The following is a 23976-nucleotide window of genomic DNA, read 5'->3' on the forward strand; positions in this document are numbered from 1 at the left end:
TCATCAAGTTAAAAGGTAGCAAACATGACATGTTATTATACGTATTGCTCCATTATAATAATTCAAAATTCTATCTCCTTTGATCTCACGTAATTTTTAAGGACCATTTATGTCTATTAACATTAAACTAATGTATAGCAAGAAGGGCTCATCAGAGGAATGCACTGTACATTTCCATTCAACCCCCCCACCCCTTCTGACCTCTAACCCCACAGCTCCCCTGGCTTCACTCCAACTCCACAGGGACCAGGACCACCACTTTAACAGTGACGTGACGCAGTGAAAAGGACATTTTGCTACTCGTTTCAGAGTTTTGCAGGTCTAGTCCAGCGGACGCCCTGGTGTGGGTATGCTCTCCAACACACAGGTGAGCTGAAGTAGTGACTAATTGGCACGTTTTGTTTAAGTGACAAATCTTACTAATTGGCTGTGCCGGGTGGTGGCGATTTAACGACACGTTTATACTTACGCGATCTAACCAAAAAAAGATATATTATGGCTCGTTTCAGTAGTTTACACAACAACAACAGAGGGCACTTGCCTCATTCCTGTCCACCCAGGAGATGAGATCCAGCACCGACCGCAGGTGGTTCTCGGCGTCGTACGAAGCGGACGCCATGCTCTGCCGCGCGCCCGCTCGCTGTCCCGTCATCACCAGGTTCTCCACTGACTTGGACAGCATCCGCTGCTGCAGGGTTCCGCCGCCGCCGCCGCCGCCGCCGCCGACGATGCGGATGCTCCGCTGCCCCGCGCTCTGCATCGTCCCGCCGCGCATCTGCTGCAGCAGCCGCTGTGCGCCAGAGTTGCTCTGCATCGTGGCGCCCTGCTGCATAGGTTGCTGGTGCACCTGCTGGTATTGGCTCTGATACACCTGCTGAGTGGGGGCTTGGGTCACCGGGCTTATCTGCTGCTGCTGCTGCTGTTGGTAAGAGCTCTGGTAGCCGAAGGACTGCTGGGCAGGCGGCGGCTGCATGGCGGACGCCTGGTGGTGTCGGACGCTGGACGTGTGGAAGGACATGGTCTGCTGTACGGGCAATTGCACTTGCTGAACAGAAGACTGGTACGCCGAATTCTGCTGCTGCATTTGGGCCATGCCTCCTTGGCCACCGCCCCTCGATATCATGGTATGGGACAAGGATTCCTTGTAACCCTGGAGGGTGCGCAATTCCGATTCCAGCTGCAGGACCCTGGGTAAACGCAAACACAAACCGTGTAAATACGGACTTTGAAAACCAACCAGGGTGGACAGTGTGAGTCTCACTTTCACACTGTGGTGGTGCAGATTGTCAAACACGATACAGCTGTTAATGAAAGCCAATATTAGTTTTTCAGTGAACGTCGTGTGATTCTCCCCAGCCTGGATCCACACCTCTACTCGTCAAGCTCAAGCTACACGCGGACCACTCTCATGTACAGTCCCCCGTCTTCCAATCTCAGAGATTCTAAACACTCGATGAGTAGGCCTGACAAAATACACGTTGTCCATTGCACTCAATGTATTGAACAAGAGCCCCCTTCTTCCTTGAAAGATTGGCTGCCAAACTTGCATCATCTTCATGAAAGCTGTGATAATTTGCAATATTAAAACCAATTGCGTGAGTTTGATTCCCAGCCAATAGCCAGCATCAGTGAAGAATGCCATCTGAACCAGTCCCAGGCTTCCCCATTCCACAACCCATGACGACCAGCAGGGTGAAGTATGATTAAACAAAACCTCCATGACCGACATGGCAGGAGAAGGCCTTCATCCAGCAAAGGATTGAACAATTACTGGAAATTATTATGAAGCTGTCATATTTTAACACCAGGTTAGGAATATACCGTGTTTATGAAAAGGATAGCTTTCCAACGCTGTTAGTGTCACATCGCAAATGCGCTCCAACTGGGTTAACTCTGCAGCACCACAGGTGTCCTGGCATTAATTATGGAGTGCGTCTCCATCGACAACGGCAGAATACCTATAAGGAGATTAACACTTGAGCTGCGAGTGCTAAATTACTCATCACAGTGGCTATACTCCGGTAAAATATGACCCCACGTAATTATTCATACAAATAGCCTTTCCCATTATAGCACTGTATTAAGGTTTATGGAAAAGCAATGTTCACCACTGTTCTGAAGCACTGCAGCATTATTTTGCAAATGTATAATTTCCACTGGATACATTGAATAATATATGTACAACTACATGCACAGCTATTGTCACTACTGCATAATGCCATCCCCATGCTAATGTGGGGGTCATTGGGGTCACATTACCATACTTCACCACTGATTTCTATTTGCTTAATTGTTGTGCTTGTTTTTTTTATATTATTGCTTTTGTGATCCAGATCACGCTTCCAAATGAAACAATCCTTGCCTCTGAGTTCTCACGTGGTTACATAAAATAAGCTTAGGAGGGGAACCATAGACATTGGTGCATAGTACAGCACAACGACAATGGATCCCTGCAAGCAGCCTCTAACACCTGCTTAATGCACGATGATATCCCATTTAATCAATGTTCATGCTCAAACCTGCCTAGCTTGGTTTAACACGTCGGCTTTCGTGACCAATATTATCCATAATAGAGGTTTTGGTTAAATATAAATGCGTCGTTAAACCCGCCACCACCCGACACAGCCAATTAGTAAGGTTTGTCGCGTAAATAAAACATGCCAATTCGTTACCAGTACAGCACATCGATGTGTTGGAGAGTAAATTGTAAATGGTAATTTGGAGAGTAAATTGTAAACGTTGTGGGTTCACTCCATGTTCCTGTGGCAGTGGCGAATCAATCCATAGGACAACCACGATTGGCTTCAACATAATGTATGCATTTTATAACCGTATAGGACATCTGCGATGCAACTGCAACAGTCGCAATGCCCACTTGCATCACCTCTACAGCGAATTTGTAACTGCAGGTGGTTCCCAATCCACGCTGATGCGGGGCGCTTTAATTACCTTGTAGAACGTTGCTTTATAAATACCACTTATTACTATTATTTAATTTCAAACGTAACTTTAGGCTGTGCTCAAGCGCTCTTCTCGTTGTGCAGCAGCTGCTGTAAGCCCAAGGCAGATGTTGACTTGAGCAGACGCGCCTGTCATGTCACACACAGCCTCTGGAACTTAACTGTAGCCCCAGGTAGAGTTTCTTAATGATTAACCTGCCACTCGTACGTTTACTTACTACAGTATTGTCCTGCACATTTAATTAATTATTTAGAGTGGGTGTTTTGTTATTTTTGTGGAGCAGTAGAGAGGAGTGGTAGTTAGTGGTGGTTTGGTGTACTGCACTCTAAACCCCGCGATAGGATTGACCTCTGTCAGGGTTTGACCTGGGCAGCCTGGGGAATTGGAATCTGTGTTTGGGTGGCCCCAGTTGATTTGTCCCAAAAAAATATGCCGCCGGTATTGCTGCATTGAACTTTATTACAGTAAACTGCACAGCTGTTTTTATTTTTTATAGCCGCAGGCTGACTAAGAAATGCGTCCCGAGTTCGATCTACAGAATAGGTGGCAACCATTACCCAGTGATGGGCAGTTTGATTCCCCAGCTAACATCAGTGGAGAACCGTGGGCCATACGGTAAACCACTGTAGCCTGCACCCCTTCAGTCGAAGAATGGAAGCACGACACAAACTCTTTCCTGTAAGCCTTCTCGTCGTGGCTGGCAGACCTCAACATTGGCATTTAGCTCCTGAACACATTGCGTTACGCCAGAATAGAAAAGTAGGTACGTACGTACGTATGAGCTTCTTTGGTAGCCAACCGTGCTAATCGGAGGTGTGAAATATGACTCGATACTGGTACACAACCCTGCACCAACTCAGACTGACTGGCATGGCGAAGTATGGTCAAACCACCCCTCCGAGGGAATGGTGTGGTGAAGCCTTCATCCAACGGTGGATTGAAAAATGGCTGCACACGTTAAAACCGAACTTTACAGGTAAGTGATAAGCCAAGAATGTAGATACGACAGCAAATAATGGTAGCGGAGAGACAACAACAAAAACTGTCAAGTCCAATGCACCATCACAGATAAGTGCAGACACAGAAGGTTGCAGCACGTGGACTGATAAAGGGCGGTACAGTATTGTCGTTGCATTCAACAGGGGGGGGAAGTGTTATGAATGAATTAATATCGCTTTTGTCCAACTGCTGCTGGACGTAGGCTCCCAGACTGTCGGTCGTGTGGATCGTTTGACCATAATTCACCACTCTGGTGCAGGTTAGTGAAGGGGGAAACCCAGGCCCCAGGGCCGGATTAAGGTTCTTGTAGGCCCTAGGCGCTTGTGTTTCGTAGGCCTTCATTGATAGCTTTCTACAGTTTGTACTACTGCCCATGTTACTACCGTGGCTGCCACTTGCTTGATTGTGCGAAAAACACCATTTGAAGACGTTATTTGCTAATTTTGCAATGAAAAAAAATCTCGAAAAGTTTACCTCTGGTGTTAATTTCTCTCACCTTATGAGAAAAAAATATTGACATGCATATACACTGTGGTTATCCTTGCCTTATAAACATATTTATTCAAGAATATATCTTGGTAAAAAAAATATTTATCATACAATCAAAAACGGGGCCAATATTTTTCCGTAAGCCCTTCGTTTCCGTAGGCCATAGGCATAGTGCCCCTACCGTGCTTATTGGATAATCCGGCCCTGCCAGGCCCGGTTCGGATATCTCTCGCAACTGACGTTAGCCGTGGCCGATAATCACATAGGTAATATGGCAATGATTATTTACATGTTATACAAAAAAGTGGCATGTAAATGTCAATCATTGTGATTTGTCTCCTGATCAAATCTTTGCTGATGGATACCTGGGGCTGAAGTAACTGTGGCACAGCACTGCACACAATTTACCTGGCATAGTAGAGCTCGGCCTGGGGGTTGTTGCCTTCCCTGAGCACCTGCACGTCGTTGAAGAGGCACTGGATGAGATGCTCTGCCTCGCCCAGGCAATGGTCTGCCTCGGAGACGTGCCACGGAGGGTGGCCTGTACTCACTCGCCGCAGGTCCTACATGCCAACAGACACGGCAGGCAAGCAGGAAGAGCGAATCGAAAACGTGCAGACACTCGCGCACACGTGCACAGGCACTCCACATCTGGGATTCCAAGTAGAGTATAACTCATCTTCCATAAGAGGTTTTGGGTTAGATCGCATAAATATAAATGTTCCATTAAACCCACCACTTAGTAAGCCTTGTCACGTGAACAATTGGGTTTATTCTCCAACACGCCAGTGTGCTGTACGAGTAACGAATTGCCATATTTTGTTTACGTGACAATCCTTACTAATTGGCTCTGTCGGGTGGTGGTGGGTTTAACGACACATTTATATTAATATCTATCTAACCCAAAAATCTCTGTTATGGAAAATATTGGTCGCGAAAGCCTACGTGTTAGAACTCATCTCATCCGTGACTCCTGTTGTCAATGAGATCCGTAGGGTCGGCATTTTTAAAAGGATTCCTATTATCCGTGATTTTTTTGTTGCCGCTGCTAAGGAGTTGCGTGGATAAATTAATTCTATTGTCCGAGATATTTTCTTTTCACGGGGATGAATGGACAAAATTTGCAGATAACATTACAGATAATAGGACCCCACAACGTTTGTCCCATACGTGGCTACAGAATAAGGTGAGCTCGACTTGTGGGTGTGTTTGCACAGCTTATTTGAATAAAATACATTTATTTTCAGCAGAGCAGCTCATCAGCCCTCCAAAATGGAATTGCAGCGTCATGTACTGGACATGCACCGTTACTATTTGCGGAGTTTATTTTAGAAGAACCGTAATTGGATACGTTACGTCACATGTAGCATACTTTGAGTTTAAATGTACTGTATTTAAAATCCTTTATTCAAGAAAGTATGAGGGATGCACAGTTTAAATCTTGAACCTGTTTAGGATACATATTTTTGAAAGGACACTTTTATTTGTCTCTATTTTTACAAAATAGGTTTAAATTAGATACACGCCACTTATTAGTCCATGGCAACCCAGTATTACAGACATCGATGCCCAGGTTATCCTTAAAAAAACTTCAGAGCATGTCTTCTTCTTCCGTCATATGGCAAGGTGAAATTACACATTATGTGCATATCAAGAATATCAAGCCACTGCATAGCCTGTGTGGAGGCTGGGTTGATCAGAGCAAGTACTATGTAACTTACAATGTATTAAGGCTGTGATAGCACAAAAAGGGTGGTATATCTCAATTGTCAACACTCCCTACATAACTCGAACTATTAAATGTATCCTACATACTGTGGAGACCAATGGGGGTATTTTTTTGTTAAGATTTACTGAACACGATAAATGAAAAATGAAACAAAGCACAGCTGCTATTAATAATAATTCATGTTCTTTATATCAAGCTTTTCCAACGCTCAAATCACTGAACAGTAAAAAAATGTTCAATATTATTCGGACTAAAAATAATATTAAGTGAAGAAAAAAATCAATGGCATATGGACACTCTTTGGTTCTTTCGGTAAAGTCACGTAGATAGAAAAAACAATAATAGATCACGACGTTTCGATCGCAACACAAGCAATCGTCATCAGGTGAGACAAACACAGCAGGAGACATGTTGAGGCTGGAGAAAGAGCTGCTGTAACAAGAGGTTATATAGGCTTGAGGTGGGCTCAACCCAACGGTAAGTGGGCGGAGCTAGAGATGGAATTAGCATGTCAATGTGAGACGGCTCCAGCAACAGCGGCTGTGCCAATGAGAAGATGAGCATGTCAATGTCAGAGAACCGGGAAATAAGAACAAAAAAACGGCAAAAGCAACTGAGGCAAACAAGATCTGCGGCATTGGCCGCTGCACTGTGAGAGACCAGCATGTCAACGAGAGAGACACACAGGGAGAGAGCGAGACACACAGAGAGACACACAGAGAGAGAGAGAGACACAGAGGGACAACCCACAGAGAGAGACATCCACATAGAGACACACACAGAGACACAACACAGAGAGACACACACAGAGAGACACACATAAAGAGACAACTCCCACACAGAGAGAGACACACACAGACAGAGAGAGAGACACACACACACAGACACAGAGAGACACACACATAGATACACATACAGAGAGAGATAGACACACACACAGAGACATACATAGAGACACAAGGACATAGAGACACACACACACACAGAGACACACAAAGAGAGCCACACACCCATAGAGACACAGAAAGACACACATAGAGAGACACACAGAGAGACGCACAGAGAGACACACAGAGACACACACAGAGACACAACACAGAGAGACACAGAGAGAGAGAGACACAAACAGGGAGACAACCCCAACACAGAGAGACACACATCCACACATAGAGAGACACACCAAGAGAGAGATACACACACACACAGAAAGACACACAAACAGAGAGACACACACACAGAAACATGACAGCCAGTTATAGTCTGTAAAAAAAACGAGAGCTCCCGCCACATCTGCCTTGTGTTCATGCACACGCCCGAGACATGTCGTTTCGTTTCCCCAATGTAACTGCTGCCACAGACACAACTTAGTTTGTAGACACCGGGGTATTGCATGTCAGGGATCACATCCTTCACAGATGGGATCAAATCACGGCTTTTGTATACTGTGATGAAACGAACCTGGATCTTGTGTTTGTTCAAGATTTTGGAAATCTTTTTGGTAACTCCTGCTATGTATGGCAAGGTGATGGCTTTGATTGGCTCCTCAGATGGTTCTCTCCCCATGGCTGGGGAGACAGCTTTCCAAATTGTGCGGTCAGAATATCCATTCATCCTGAGGGCTTGGTGTACTTGCTCCAGCTCGCTGGCTAGGTGGTGCTGGTCGGAGATGCAACGGGCCCTATGGTGTAGTGTTTTGATGAGGGAATTCATCTGGGCTGGATGGTGGTGGGAGTCAGGCTTTAGATAGGCAGTGTCCCAACGAGCCATCAGGTCTCTTCCTGATCAAAACATCTAGGAATGGTAACTTGCCATCCTTTTACACTTCCATGGTGAATTTGATGGCTGGGTGGATGGAATTGATGTGGTTGAAGAATTAGTTTAGTGCTGGCTGGCCATGTGGCCAGATGACGAACGTGTCATCTACGTATCTCTTCCACAAGGAAGGACGTAGGGTGGATGTCTGGAGGGCATCCGTCTCAAATTTCTCCATGAAAACATTCGCTACCACTGGCGATAAGGGATAACCCATTGGAGTTACCTTCATCTTGTTCGTAGAATGTACCATTCCAGGTGAAGTAAGTGTTGGTAAGGCAGTGCCTCACCAAAATTGGCACATCAGAATTCAGTTTCTGTTGGAACAAGTCTTCAATGATTGCAATGGTGTGGATGAGGAAGGAATAAATTGTAACGTAACTATACTGCAAAAATAGAAAACCTACATTTTAAATTTGCTACCAGCTGCACTAATATTCAGAATACTTCATTTAAGAATTAAATAAGCCAAGAAGATAATGGTACAGCCCTGCAATTACCTGCTCGTTGTAACTGCTGGCATAAGGGGCTGGAGAAAGCTCTGCTGGAGAGAGCACCCCCTGGAGGATAACTTGGCCTACTCTTCCATTAAATTTTGATTTAAAGCTTTCGTGACTGCAGGGATTCATATTCTTGGTTCTTTCGGTAAAGTCACGTAGAAGGGAAACAATATTTTTATTTATTATATATATATTTTTATAGTGATACTGAAAGAACCAAGAATACTCTTCCATTGTTTTCAACTGCCGTGTAGAGAGAATGAACCGGCCACCTCTGGGTTGCAAGTCCACTGTGCTAACCATTCCATTTCGGCAGCATTTATGATTTAATACAATTGTTTCCTAGTTTGATGGAGGTTTTTTTTTATACTGACGCAGTGTGTTTTCCTTTGCGTGAAAAGAAGCATATGCCTCGGTTGGCTTTAAGTGTCCATACAGCGGCATCGGAAAATGTACTATATTGCTTTTCGCACCAGTTAATGAGTCACGAGCAAGTGAAATTACTGAAATCTTTTACATCTCTTTTTTTATTCAACTGTTGAACGAAGCCCCCCCCCCCCCAACCTGCCCCCAGGCTGTGTCAGTCACGGGGGGGGGGGGCGGGGGGGGGTGGCGTGGTGAGGGGGGCACACTAACGGAGGGGAGAGCAGGGCTTGGGTTTTACACCACTTGAGGCACACAACACCAGGAAATATTACAAAGAGGAAGAATACTTCGTAGTACTGGAAGAGCGAGGAGAGTGCTGTCCCCTATACAGCCACCTCGTAAACAGGATGATCCTGGGAAGAAAAAAAAACACCAGGACAGGTGGCAACCCTTATGAGGTCCACATCAGATTCCACAAGCTACTGATGGCTAAACATCAAACCAAGGTGACCCAGGTTCAGAACACAAACTCTATTGCCGTATACATCGTACAACTAACAAACACTACGAATATGGGGACGGGGGGGGGTCTGAAAACCAATTTGAAGACACCTAATTTATTTTTGCTTCGTGGGTGTCTCGAGCCGAGCCCACCTTGTCACGAGGCAGACAGCAAAATCACCAATCGAAATAGAGCCAACGTGGATTATTACAAAAGGGCTTTGCACTGTACTATATATATAGCAGGGGCGACACTGCGCCATTGTGTAAAATGGGCATTACCCCAGTCAACTTGCAACGTTAAGCCAACATTGGGCTGTGGCTGGAACCGTTGGGGAAACGTTTGCCCAACGTTCCATGTCGACTGAGACTCAGGTACATGTAAAACCTGCCAGCTTTGGTCGTTTATTTCTGAAAAAATATATGCGAGAGGCATGTTTTAGAGTACTCCATCATCTTGCCATGACTGAGACGGCCAATGCTGCTGTGTGCTCAGTTGCAGCGTTCGTTGTAGTTTTGCAGGGTTTGCAAATATTTTCTCAGATCGCAAAACGGCTCTAAATGTTGCATAAAATATGCGATGCAATGCAACACGAAATGGGATTTCACATAGGGTCAGTGAAGGGGAGCAACTGGATTGAGGGCAGTTGTGGAAATGCATTGCCTGGAATCCTGCACTTGAGGCTGAGGCTTTGGTGGACCAACCAAGATGTGAAATATGAAAAATAAGAATAAGTTTACCCTTCATGGCAATAAAACAGGTGTCAAGGTGTTCAAACACCAACTAGATAACTTTTGCAAGGAATCCAGTCAGAAAGAGTAAACACTATTCTTATTTTCATACCATGATATAGCTGCTTACCCCAAGCTATAAATGCTCTTTGTGCTGTTCGCCTTTTGGCGTTCTCTGGTCTGACACTGGTGAGATTAGGCCCTAAAGAAGGTTGTCTCTGGTGTAGGCTAATCCGTTTCAAAGACATTGTAAATATAATCAGAGCATGTTTGTTTGCATGTGCACCACAAGAACGTGTGGTTAATGTAGACTTAATTCCTTGCAAAAGGTTTCTATTTGGTGTTTGAACATGCCATACCTCGGCACGCCAGGAGAAGGCAGCACAGCGAGTGGACTAACCGCTAATCATCATCCGTTTCCACTTGTACGGGGATAGAGCATTGCCCCCTCACTTGCATGGGTTTTTATCTGGGTGCTCCGGTTAACTGATTGACCGACACATAATAAGACATTTGTGAAAAAGAGCTTCAGAGCTCGTCGAATTCCTCCATTCTAAATAAAGATTCTGGTACTCCCACACGTATAAACACTAATTCATTGGCTTAAACATATTTTAGGAAGAAAGAAAATTAAATGCACGGCCTTCCTGAAAGAGAGTCATATGACTCGGTGTGGCTCTAAATAAGTATGCATGCATTATTATATGAATGACTAGCTGTACTACCCGGCTTCACCCAGGACTTGGATTCACCACGCCCGCCGCCTTTGTCTCCCCAGTGGCGATGTTCACACAGCAGAGCAGTTACTCGTTTGATGCTGAGTCGACCTAGGAGAGGTCCAGGACCGGTAAAAATTATCGTCACCAGTGGTGGCCGTGAGCGGGAATCGAACTCGGGTCGCCGGGTTCGTAGCACGGCGCGCTAACCACTACACTACAATGCGTTACGCTTCCACATGCGAGGGTCACGTGACAGATTTGACGTCACAGCTCATTTGCCGTGCAAAAAAATGCTTTATTGAGCTCCCCCCCCCCCCCCCCAAAAAAGTGTATTTTTTATAATTTTTGCATGGTGTACAGTCTGGAAAGTACCCACATGGCAAATTTCAAGTTTGTTGTATGTCGGGAAGTACGCTAAACATTTTGAACAAACACACAATCACAAATTTCCCTTTTATATAGAGAAAATATGCAAGTGAGAGACAATGTATTGACTGCTATAAAGAGGTCAAGACTAATGATGGAGGGAGAAACATGCCCAAGACTGACAAATGACGACGGCTTGGGGAGCCCTTCATCCAGAAGTGGATAGGTCGCAGTTGAGGACGATGATGGGAGTCTAAATGCACCTGCATTATGGCAACGACCAAAAAAAAATAAACCAGAGTAGAGTACATATTGATGCATATATAGATATTAATAAACTGAAACTAAACAATGTTTTATTTTACCAGGTAAAGTCCACTGAGCTATATAGCTCTTGTTCAGAAGCGACTTCACCACAAATGATAGCTCAACGAAGAGGCTTATCACGTGGAAATTTATAGCAGCTATACGCATGTTTCTAAACGTGGAGGGAAAAACAGGACCCGGAGAAAAATCCACGTGTCCACGGGGAGAACACGCAAACTCCAAATATACAGCAGGCGTCAGGGTCGAGATCGAACCCACGACCTCCTGTATACCGGGCGAAGTCATTGGAAGACATTTCAAACAGATTAGACAGTCAGATGAAAGAAAAAGTCTGAGCCTGGACATGAACAGTAGCAGGGAGCGGCAATCATAGACCGCCGGAGGGAAAGAATACACTTTTATATATTTAAACTGCACATGCATTTATACAGTACATGCTTGAATAACATATCATTGCATATATGCACACAGAGTAATTCACTGGCTTCGACAGACCAACAATATCAATACACACTATTTCCAGTAGTTTATTTCAAAATTATTTAACATCCATAGAGTGCATTGCTGTGCATACAGGAATCATGACGTGGCAATGTGGTGATATTTTTGACACTGGACTGGTAGGTGTACGGGAACACGACGGTGTGAATTGTACGAGAGAAATGCCTGTTATATTTTCAGGACTATTTTATTTGTTTTCATATGAAGCTGATTTTTTTCTTCTTCTATAGAGCACACACACAAACCCTGGCAATTTTCATCTGAAGTTTGCCCATTGTGTCAAATACAATGTTCGAGAACTGTTGAACTGTACCACGCAAGACTCCATTTTAGATTCGCATAGCATTTACATGGACGGCCACACCTCAGGACGAGGTCCAAAATCAGCGGGGATATTTACTTTATAGAGAAGTGTCGCAGTCGGAGAGAAAAAAAATTATCTCTTGAGCCTGCACTTGAATGAACGTGGGGCATGGCATAGTCTGCAAGACGTTCTTGGCGAGTTCACGACACTAAAGTTTGCTTCGTGGGAAACGCTTGGTCTCAGCTCGTCAAAAACGGGGGAGCTGAACACTGGCGTGTATGCACACACAAGATATCATGTGCAGTCATTTTCACCACGACCATTCCTCACGGACATTTATAACTCAGAAAAATGTAGAACCTTCAAATGCGATGGGTGCTTGTAAGCGAATAAAATAAAATATGGATATACACGTGCGTTATTTGTAAAAAATATATTAATAATGCATTGTGTGTATTAATCAGCGTTTGTATTTTGTAGAAAAATGCTCTGCTAAGCATGACGTTTTTTTCTGTCATGTGCAGAATTTGACAACTGCGTTGTGCTACCATGCCAGCAATGTTGTTGGGGGCAGGCGAGTTAACACGCAGCGGCTGAATTTGTATGGTCACTGTGAATGGAATGTACATGGACCCCAATAATACTCTGCAACTGAATAGCATTCATAATTATCGTCGAGTGCCTCGACATAACACGCCTTGAGTGACACGATTCATCCCACAGATATGCATCGGGTAGCTGCAGAGATCACATCAACAAAGCACATCAGACATACAAATAAGCAAACAATAAAAAAAATCCCACGGATTCTTACGCACACGATTCATTGAATATATTTCGAGCTTAAGAGTCGAAGGATAATGTGAAAGTGTCAGTCACGAGTTTGTTTGCTCACGCCACTCATTGGGGGAAGGAACCTGCAGAACGCTCGACAAAGCCCCTCTCGGTTGGTGTTTAGCCTATTCCTACACACTCCGATTACGTAATTATATAAATACATACTAATTAATAAATGCATCACTATACCTCTAATGTACACAGGCTCCCTGTCGCTTTCTGCGGGTTCGGTTTGTACAATTTCGCGTATATGTGGCGAACCGATTTCAACCCAAAATTCGATGTTGCGCCCTTTGAATTCGCTCACACGCGGCTATGGGTTCGTCCATAAATGACGTCACGCACCTGGGGGGGGTGTCAGACATTTGTGACGATGTGATGGGGGGGTTGAGAAATGTGATGTCACATCAAAATGGGCAACTTTAAATAAATATAAACACGTTCTACTTAATTAAATAGACTTTTAAATGTTTATCCCACATCAGAGTGCAGCAGCACATTAAATACGCCCTACAATGGCAATAGTTTAAAGCGATTTGAAGCATGTTTTTTGGGGGGGGGGCAGAGCTTTGTGACGTCATATTTTAGGGGAGGGGGTCTGACTTTTTGTGACGCCGTGTGACGAAGGGGGGTCAAAAATTGCGTGACGTCATTTATGGACGGCCCCTGGTGCAGTCGGACGTGGGACAAAGTTGTTTGTGTCACCACCGTGCCGCGTTACTCAGCGGGCAGCTGTCGCACGCGGTTTCGATTCGTGTTCCACTTTTATTTTGGAACGCTTCTACGACCGCCTATACAGTGAAGGGAGAAACCCCTCCACGGGGTTACTCGCAGCAATGTGGACACATTTTAAACCGGTAGATCTCCGTGTGAAGACGCTGTGGTTACTCGACTGCAATGAAAGCATTTAGTCGCAGTCTCAAGGTGCAAGCGCTGCAGGGCCGCACCCAACATTGTCGTCTTGATAGTGTTATTTATATACGACTGCTTTGCTCGCCTAAGTGTGTACAACAGCCACACGTTAAATAGAGTCGTGACAGCGAGTGAATCTGGAAAAGAGATAAGGGATAGAAGCGATGCACCGTGTCCTCATGGAAAGCTTAGCTCGGTACAAAAAAAAACAAACCGGAGTTTTTACATTCTCGAAAAGTATTTTTGTGTCTCATTTGAGCCACCTGCTTTGACTGCCCCGTTGTTCCGTCCACGCACAGTGCCGTGATTCTAATTCAGTAACTCGTGCGTCAACGAATGGCCACGTGAGAAGTTCTCATTAACGTTACGGCACTGCTCCATTTTTTTTCAACGGTTTTACTTAACTTGATTTCCTCTGCTTGTCGTGGTCAAATCTTGTCATCAACATTTCGTCCACTTCCCGTTGTCCAATCAAGTCCACATTTTTCACACGTACTCAGATCCCGTGACAGTGCATGCCAGTATCAAAATCGGCATCCATTAATCAATTCGCTACTTTAATGTACATTGTGTATGGACGCCTTATTATTTATATATTTGTGTTGGTTAAAAACGCCGCGGTCCCTAAACTGTGGAATCGGCTCGCACAGAACGCAGGCGCCGCGTGTCTCAGGCGTCATCGACGTACTTCTCAGACCGTGAGTTACACGAAGTTGTTAATGAAACCATTGTTTTTTTAAATTAACTTTTTTAAAGGAGTTTTTTTCAACGGTTTTACTTGACTCCTGTGTCGTGGTCAAATCTTGTAATCAAAACTTAGTCGACTTCCTGTTCAATCAATTCCACATTTTGCACACGTACTCAGATCCGGTGACAATGCATGCCTGTATTAAAATCGGTATCAATTGATCAATTAAATCGCTACTTTAAAGTAATGTATATTTTGTATGGGCGCCTTATTATTTATATATATTTGTATAGGTCAAAAACGCCGCGGTCCCTAAACTCTGGATTCGCTTCACCCAAGAACCAGGCACGCCAGTTGTGAATAAAACAAAACCGTTGTTTAAAAAAATATTTTTTAAGGAGTTTATTACCTGGACATTTCCATCATATGGCATGCAAAAAAAACACCAACTCTCGCCTGACTCAAGATAAGTAACAGTAATATCTGGTTGCGCTTCACAATCAATACACCCACATTTTAAAGTACTGCACTGCATGTCATATATTGTTAAGCAGGGGGCGAAATGAGTCACTCTTGGCGATGAGATTAAATGTCGTAATTTGATTCTATGCGGTGTCTGTCAAGCTCACAATGGTCCCATTTACATACAGCAGTGTATACGAAGCAAAGTAATACAATACTCAAACCTTTACACATGCGATCCTATGCAATCATTTTCATTTCTACGCATTCATTTATTCTCCTGCTTAAATAAAGGATATCGCCTCATCTTTAGCTTAGGAAACACTATTAATCGGTGAATCGATGCATTGTTACAGCACTAACATTAACCTACCTTCGGCACTAGCGAAATCTGTCAAAACGTAACCCCTCCCTGTACGCACGCGTACTTTTTACACCCCCCCCCCCACCTGAGTACGTGCGTTTGACGTACCCCCCCCCCCATCCTATTTAATCCACGCAGAAACGATCAAGGATTTACTACGATAAGCCAAGAATGTGTCCCGCGCGGACGTCACTCCACATGAGGCCCACGCCCCCATGTGACGTCACTCCACATGAGGCCCACGCCCCCATGTGACGTCACTCCACATGAGGCCCATCATTAATATTCATGAGTGGGTGGATTTTTACACAAACGCAGAGGAAGGCCGAGGCCAATTACCCTCGAGGGCAGTGGTTCTTAACCTTTAACTGCAGCCTGCACCTCTTTGGTTCTTGGAAAGGGTATCTCACACCGCCAGGGGGTGCATGCACCCCAGGTGAAGAACCACTGCTTTAGAGGGACTCTATAGAGCTCCCTCCACTAGGGGTTATTTCCCCGGTAGTGGCTTTGAGCGAGCAATTGCAGGCTGCACCTTTAACTTGTTCACGTGCCTCATTGGTGAGATGTAAAACACCGTGCAGTTTAAATGTACTTCTCAAATTGAGAGAGGAAAAAATAAACACAACACACTCGTCATCACCAAATACTTTCTCATATTGAGGCTCAACAAAACGCTGCGTTTGGTGGGAACCTCACACACATTCTAGGGTTTATGGATCGCGTCGGTAACGCATTCTTGTTTTCTTTGTTTTGCCAAGCAGCAGTGTTGGGGGTGGTGACTCACGGCTTGGAGGAAGGTGTCTGCTTTTCGCAGACAGTCTTCACATTTTGCCAGCTCCTGCTGCATCGAGTTGCTGGCATCTTGCACAACACCGCCCCTGCACAGATAGTTGGTACCTTTTAGTGTGTACGGACAGCGGTGCAACCACTGTACTTTCATTCACTCAGAGGAAAGGTAAACCGAGCGAAACAGCAAAATATTGACGGATGGTGCACACCAGCAAGGGTGCCGTGTAAGGCACGGGACTACCGATTCCCTGCCATCCCACCCCCCGACCACTGACAAATCTATAAACTATCAAAAGTCAGATTAACACGTTGGCTTTCGCGACCAGCATCATCCATAATATAGGTTTACAGATTGCAAATGTTGTGGATTTGCTCTCCAACACACCGGTGTTGCTGTACTACTAACGAATTGGCACGTTCTGTTTACGTGACAAACCTTACTAATTGTCTGTCGGGTGGTGGCAGGTTTAACAACACATTTATATTTCCGCAATATAACCCCAAATAATCCTAACTTATGGATGTCAAAAGTCAGTTGCCTGCCCTTTCATTCAAGCATTAGATGTATTTCTTTTTACAATCTTTTTGAATGTATCGGGTTGACATTTTCACGGTCTCCGCCCAAAAGCAACATAAGAATATAAATGCAATTTTTACGAATGTAAAAAACATACATTCCTACACACGTGATTGGATGTGTGTAACGCAATCCTCTATAATCGATGTTTGATGATGAATAAGTAATGAAGTGATGCATCATGGGACTTCTGGTATGTTTCTGGTAGCTTCAAAAGCCACATGATTCAGTTATTTTTTTTGTCACTTGTAGGGATGATAAAGATACATTTGAATTTCATGCAGCAACATTTTTGCGGCTTTTAAAAAATAAAATCGTACTGTACAGAATGATAAAAAAAGATTTGCTGGAAAAAAAATATTTGCTGGCTGGTTTCCTGACTGGATTTCTGGTTGGTGTGCAAGTGCTCGGTGGTGACATCACCACGCACATATGCGTGCTGAAGTCACATCCCCACTTCACCCATCGTGTATCCCATGCAAATGTGAGGCCAATGCTATGATGTATATAATAAAATAAAATTATGCGTAAATGTTACATTCATGTTTATTAAAAGCATAATAAATAAGCAAGAACGTTTCATACCATACTAGAAAAAAAAGTGTTGCTGGCTGGCAGGACGTCACATCCCGAGGGAGGAATGGACGGATGGACATGTCCAAAGGTTGCATGGGTTGTTTAGGAAAAAAATACATTTTTTTGTACGCACATGAAATACCTAGCAGTACTGTATCCGATACACTGGAGAGACGTGTCCATGCTCATGCTGATATTATCTGTAGAACTTGGCCGATTGTGTCGTCTCATGAAGAGCAATGGTCACAACCTCTGACCTATGACATTTGCTTGGAAACTTTACAGAATTTGGGCATGTATTTTCAAGCAACTGTACCGTATATACTTGTCCTGTATAACGTGACATTAAATGTAAACACATCTAATTTGTACCCCATGTAAAAAGCTAATGAAGGCACCTACACAATTCCTTTGTGATTTTTTTTATTGCATAAATTACATGCTTACTGTCATAAGATAATCAGTTTGTCATTCCAAGTTGTGTGTTGGTGTAAGGGACTACAGTGATGTAATTATAATTTGTGATGGCATCAAAAGTCTAATAGGTTATTGTAATAATTATTAAGTTGATTAATAGCAGTTTTACACTGGAGAAATGTTTGAATTTCAAAAACATCCGATTGCCTTGGCGTCTCCGAGTTCCTTTCCTGTTAGCAATTTGCCAAGATTCTGACATTTTAATTAAGGTCAATATATGGAACACCCAATAGCCGTACTATATTAGATCAATATAACTGTTATCTTCATAACCATAATTATTTTCCAACTATTACCAGCGAGCAATCTCAAGAACAGCCTTCACAGTATGAGACAAAATAGTGTGATTTAATGCATTAAACGGGGATTTAATTTGTAAATGTAAATTCGGGAGTTAAAAAAAAACCCACCATCATACTCCACAAAGAAGCCAACATCATTACTGAGTTGATATTACATTTTTAAAGTGGCTGCAGCCTGCAGAAGTGATAAACACCCCTCCGTTAAATTTAATTAGCTCAGCATAGGAATGCAACATGGTAGCAGAATGGCAATCATCTTACAATCACCCAAACAGCCACATGCAAAGGGAAGACCCGTAATTCCAGCCGATTAATTGTAGGGCTATTGGTTACTATAAACACTCAACAAGTGCACGGGCACAGCAAAATGTGTTTATTTCACTGATGCTTGGAAATTAATACGAGCTGAAGGCGCGGCCCTGTAATTTCTTGATTACGCCACTGTTGACGTACGGATGCCCTAGAGAGACCGTTTAGGGCGGGGCTCTGCAACCTACGGCTCGGGAGCCGCATGCGGCTCCTTAAGGACTACAGTGGGGCCTCTTCCTGTTATTTTGGTTGCTGACCCCTGACCACGGAAGTACAATTTACCATGGAAGTCCAGTTTACCATGGAAGTCCAGTTTACCATGGAAGTCCAGTTCACCACGGAAGTCCAGTTTACAATGGAAGTCCAGTTCACCATATAAGTCCAGTTCACCATGGAAGTCCAGTTCACCATAGAAGTCCAGTTCACCATGGAAGTCCAGTTCACCATAGAAGTCCAGTTCACCATGAAAGTCCAGTTTACCATGGAAGTCCAGTTTACAATGGAAGTCCAGTTCACCATGGAAATCCAGTTCATCATGAAAGTCCAGTTTACCATAGAAGTCCAGTTTACCATGGAAGTCCAGTTCACCATAGAAGTCCAGTTTACCATGGACAGGGGTCGGCAACCTGCGGCTTCGGAGCCGTATGCGGCTCATTAAGGACCCTTCCGTGGCCTTATTAATTTCGGACCATCTCACATTCACGAGCATTGCAGCTCTTAATAGACAGTAATATACAGTATTGCATTCTTGGTTCTTTCGGTAAAGTCACGTAGAAAGAACCAAGAATATGAATCCCTGCAGTCACGAAAGCTTTAAATCAAAATTTAAAAAAGTATTGTCTTTTACCGAATTCGAAAAAAAAATGCCTATTCGTGTTGTTTTGGCTGCTGACCCCTGGTTTTAGAGGGTATTTTGGTAGACTTTTACCATGCTGGCCAGACACACGAGCCCAACAAGCCATTAAGTCTGACAGCCTCAATCGGGTGCGTCGGGGGCCACACTAATGGCCAGTGGCCCGCGGGCCTTGCAATGGAGCACACTGGACCATGGTGTACAGTTCTCATTTACACACGGGTGGACAGAGGAGGTGGTGCGTTGGTGATTAGAGGAACATAAGTTGCCCATTGTTTCAACTGCCGTGCCGGGAAATCGAACTGGAGAACTTCTGGATTGCAAGTTCAGTGGCGCTAACCCTTCCACCGTGGCAGCATAACACGAGAATAATCAGCGCAGCCAATAATACAAGGCTATGAAAGATAATTGCCTTCTGATCTTAATGCAGTGAAAGCCAAAGGATTAGACATGTGCATGCATAAGACCACCGGCGGTTAGCCACAGTAGCAGTTAGTTTTCACATTCATCAAGTCTCCAACCATGATTACATTAAGTCCTCTTAAGGGATTTCATTAACCACATTAACCATGCATTAATCAATGCAAATGTGTGGTTGCAATGTATATGCTGCAGAATTGCATAGTGCATACACCGCATGCTAAACTGATCTAAGGATGGGTTGTTTATGTTAATGTATGTATGTTGAATGCATTCGTTATAAACATGAGGGCATTTTAACAAGTAGCTACAGTTGGCAATTAATAGAGACGCACCAACAATGCAATCATGTCAACTCCCCCATGTACATTTAAGTAAGAAACATAAAAGCTATAAAAAATTATGTACAACATATGGCAAGTGTATTGTTTATATCACGCGCGTGTGTTTGTTTTTCACTCACATTACTGGCCAACGCGTTCATAATTCTTATCCAGCAGTGGATCGACCATGGCTGATGAAGACGATGTTCAATTCATGTACACATTATACTTCGCCGGGTATACTTAAAACCAAGTGGTTGACTTAAAACCAGGTGGTTTTGTATAAACATATGCAATGACAACAATCGTGACAAACTGCCTTGCATTAACATCGAACATCATACATAGACGGTGCTGTGTGTGTTGCTGCTCTATGTAACTGCAACTTCGACGGTCCCAACTTGGCACCGGAATCAGAATCTGTCGACTGCATGAAATCCGATGAGCTATGAAGCTCTTTTTCACAGATGTCCAGTGTGGGCGGGTGAGCAAGTTACAGCAACAAACAATACAAAGTGCAAACGAGAGAAAACCTTAAGCACGTCACTCAAATAAAAGTACAGGGTTGTTCGGATGTCTTGTGACCACCCTGTTGAAACTGCATTAAGCGCGTTAACAACGCGTGCCGGTTTTTTTTTCAACACGAAACCCAAACCGTGCTAGGGGGCAAAGGCAGCGAACTCGACTCTGCCTCGCCTCTTTGCTTGTCTCTCAGACAGCACGAGACGCACCGCCGACAGCAGCACGTCCCCGCACGCCTGGCACGAGCAAACAGAGCAAATAGCACAATAGCCGGAGCGTTCGCAGCGGAGGGGTGGGAATGAGTGCTCCAAGTTACCTGTCGGTGACCCCATTTGCGGGGTGCGAGAGCTGGTAGGTGTAGCCAGCCGTGGGTGGAACTATTCGTCCGCCCGTAGTTCCAAAACCCTTTTGTGGCAGCGAGTTCGCATGTCGCTGCTGCTGCTGGCCTGGTGCCTTCCTCATGGCGCAGCTTGGTCTCCCCCCCCCTCCTCGCCTCCTCTCTTCTTCTTCCCAAGCGACGTTTAGATCCACCAGAGATCAGCTCCCGTCCTCTTGTATCGGGGCGAGTGGGTGGGTGGGTGGCGAACGAAACCTCCACCCTCCGACTTGGGTTTGTTTTTGCTTTACGAAGAAACACGAATGGTAAAAACGCAATGAAGTTTTTTTTCTCAGTTTTGTTGTTTACACAACGAGCGATCGACGAATCCGGAAGAGCCGAGGCTCGGTGAGAACGCACGCAACTGCGTCGAACTTATGTCGGCAAAGGAAGAAGCCGCAGGTCGAGAAAGACAGAGGCGGGTGGGTGGGTGGTGGGAGACGCCCTCACTTTGGCTGCAACGACCAGTCGAGAGTAAGGAAGGAGCGGCGTTTTCGTCACACAGCGCTCGCTATCTCTGTCGGGGAGGGGTGTGACGGTGGAGAGGGGGCGGTGGGGTTCGGACTCCTGGCAACCTCATACCGGGGCAGGTAATGTGTAACGCGAGCCGGAGTCTGCCTGCGGCGGTGACTCTGGGGGTGGGGGACCCCGCCTACCGGAGCTGCTCCAACAAGCCCCCCCGTGCGTGCACGCCGAGTGGCCGGGTTGGGCGTTGGGGTTTTTTTTTGAAGACGTGTTCCCTCCCTCACCCCTTCCACTCCCTTCACACCCTTCCCCTGCCAACACTGCCTCACTCCCCGTCTCTCTCTCTCATGTACTAACCCCTACCCACCACCCACCCCCTTCAAACCACCACCCACCCCCTTCAAACCAACACCCACCCCCTTCAAACCACCACCCACCCCCTTCAAACCACCACCCACCCCCTTCAAACCACCACCCACCACCTCTCCCCATCCCCACCCGTGACCTCGCCCCTTAGCCACCGCCTCTGCCGCCCACAATCTCGCCACCCCCCACCAAACTCATCCACCAGCCATCTCGCCCGTGAGTCACGAATGTCCACTCCACTTCTGCGCAGCACACCACTCACGCCCCACCCGCCCCTCCCTTGCCAAGCCACCGTCTCAGACCCCAGCGCCCAACCTACTCACCACCCACATTCCAAGCGTCTTCCCTTTACCTGTGTCCCTACCTACCTCACCTCTTTCCGCCAAACCGCCACACTATGATGGTGGTCCAGATGTCTTGTGACCCCCCCTCCCCATTTAGTTCTCTAAAACTTTATATTTTAAAAATAAGTTCTAGATTTGAAGTTTTTGTGACTGCACGGATCCATATTCTTTGGTTCTTTCGGTAAAGTCACGTAGGTGGAAAAAATGATCAATAATAAAGCAAATATAAATAAATATTCCTTTATATGCAAAGGGGAAAAAACATGTAGGGGTCAATTAATTGGTGGTCAGGAGACATCTGGGCCACCCTATAAAGCAAAGCCAAAGATTCCCCGCATAGCTTTAGCAGACTGTTGGGGAAAGTGCTGTTAGCGAGCACCTATTAAGGCTGACCCGGCACACGAGGGGGTGAGTGGTCAGCACCACGCCCGGCCGCATTTGTCTCACCCGCCCATTCACTACATTACATTGGCACGCAACCTTCCCTCCTCAAAACCACCGTCTCATCTAACCTTGGCTCAATATCAATTCACTCACCCTCCCGTCTTCCCACACCAAGGCCACCATTTCCCCCTCCCTGCTTCAACTGCCTTGCTGTCCCCCCCCCCCCCGAACCATCTGCTTCCACGCCACCCTTTACACACAGATCATCCGTCGTCTCCATAACTGATTTTTATTTCTTTCCCGAAGCCCGTTGGAACCCAAAAGGGTGGAATCGTCGTCCACCTCCAAGTTGCCTCGGTGTGTTTGCCGACGTGAAGGATGTATTAGCCGGGTAGCTAGCTCCCTCTGCTTGTGTAGTCACGTTCTGCAGATTATAAACACGCCTTCACGTTGCTCGAGATCTGAGTGGCACGACGACAGATAGAATCATTGTATGCATCCAGTGCCATTGTTAATGACAAGACTGTGAATGTACGTGATATAATTGATTGTGACTGTACTAGCTTCGGTGTTCGTTCATCAATGAACGTGGCTGATGAGTCATTAGGAGTTGCCGTCAGTATTGAACTATTAAAAAAAAATATTTCACCAATTAAAGCTCACTGAGCTGTATAACTCTTTTTTCAGAAGCGACTTGGCCACAAATGATAGCTCAACGATGCGACTTAACACGTGGAACTGCATATCAGGCAAAGTACTCGAAAGGCATGTTTCTAAATGCGTACGGGGGAAAACCGGAGAAAATCTACGCGAACACGTGGAGAGAGAACATGCAAACTTTAAATATACAGCAGCCGTCAGGGTCGGGATCGAACCCACGACTTCCTGTATACCAGGCGAGGTCGTGAACATCTTGCACCGCGGCACCCCAGTCCGGTGAGCACGCAGTGGTTGTAGCAAGAGAGCAACGTCAGGCAGCAGCAGCAGCAAATGCTTATGACATGACAAGTTGAAACAGGCAATCGCGATTTTAAACATAGCATTATAATGGAATGAAATAGAAGATCAGTGAAATCACTTGTGCGAGGAATTGAATGCACACAGACCACGAGTCTGCAATGAATCCACTCAAACATTTGAAAGTGAAAACACATTAATCTTCTGAAGTGAGAAAACCCACAGAAGTGTTAGGTTACGTTGAAACCTGTTAGCTTGTAATGCGGCTATGCAAAGTCTATTCTTCATAGCAATCGCATGTGTAGTTAGAATTGTTTTATCATTTATACATCTCACGTTAACAAACGTAAACATTGTCCTCTCGTGC

At 45.1% G+C, this 23976-nt stretch overlaps 1 protein-coding gene across 2 annotated transcripts in view; it reads right to left on the reverse strand.

The window, feature by feature from the left end:
* LOC116942725 (uncharacterized) overlaps positions 1-21799 on the reverse strand; it is a 109192-nt gene extending 87393 nt beyond the window's left edge. For both annotated transcript variants that reach the window (XM_032955011.2, XM_032955010.2), the window contains exons 1-4: positions 21034-21799; positions 16354-16447; positions 4858-5012; positions 542-1187 (exon numbers count right to left, since the gene is read on the reverse strand). In XM_032955011.2, coding sequence (XP_032810902.1) covers positions 542-1187; positions 4858-5012; positions 16354-16447; positions 21034-21179 — 1041 coding nt within the window. In that variant the 5' untranslated portion in view covers positions 21180-21799. The remainder of the gene's footprint in view (positions 1-541; positions 1188-4857; positions 5013-16353; positions 16448-21033) is intronic.
* Between the last annotated feature and the right edge of the window lie 2177 nt (positions 21800-23976).

Source organism: Petromyzon marinus, chromosome 15 (assembly GCF_048934315.1).
Source record: "Petromyzon marinus isolate PM22_M1 ecotype Great Lakes invasive population chromosome 15, UKy_Petmar_22M1.pri1.0, whole genome shotgun sequence".
Classification (NCBI taxonomy): Eukaryota; Metazoa; Chordata; class Hyperoartia; order Petromyzontiformes; family Petromyzontidae; genus Petromyzon; species Petromyzon marinus.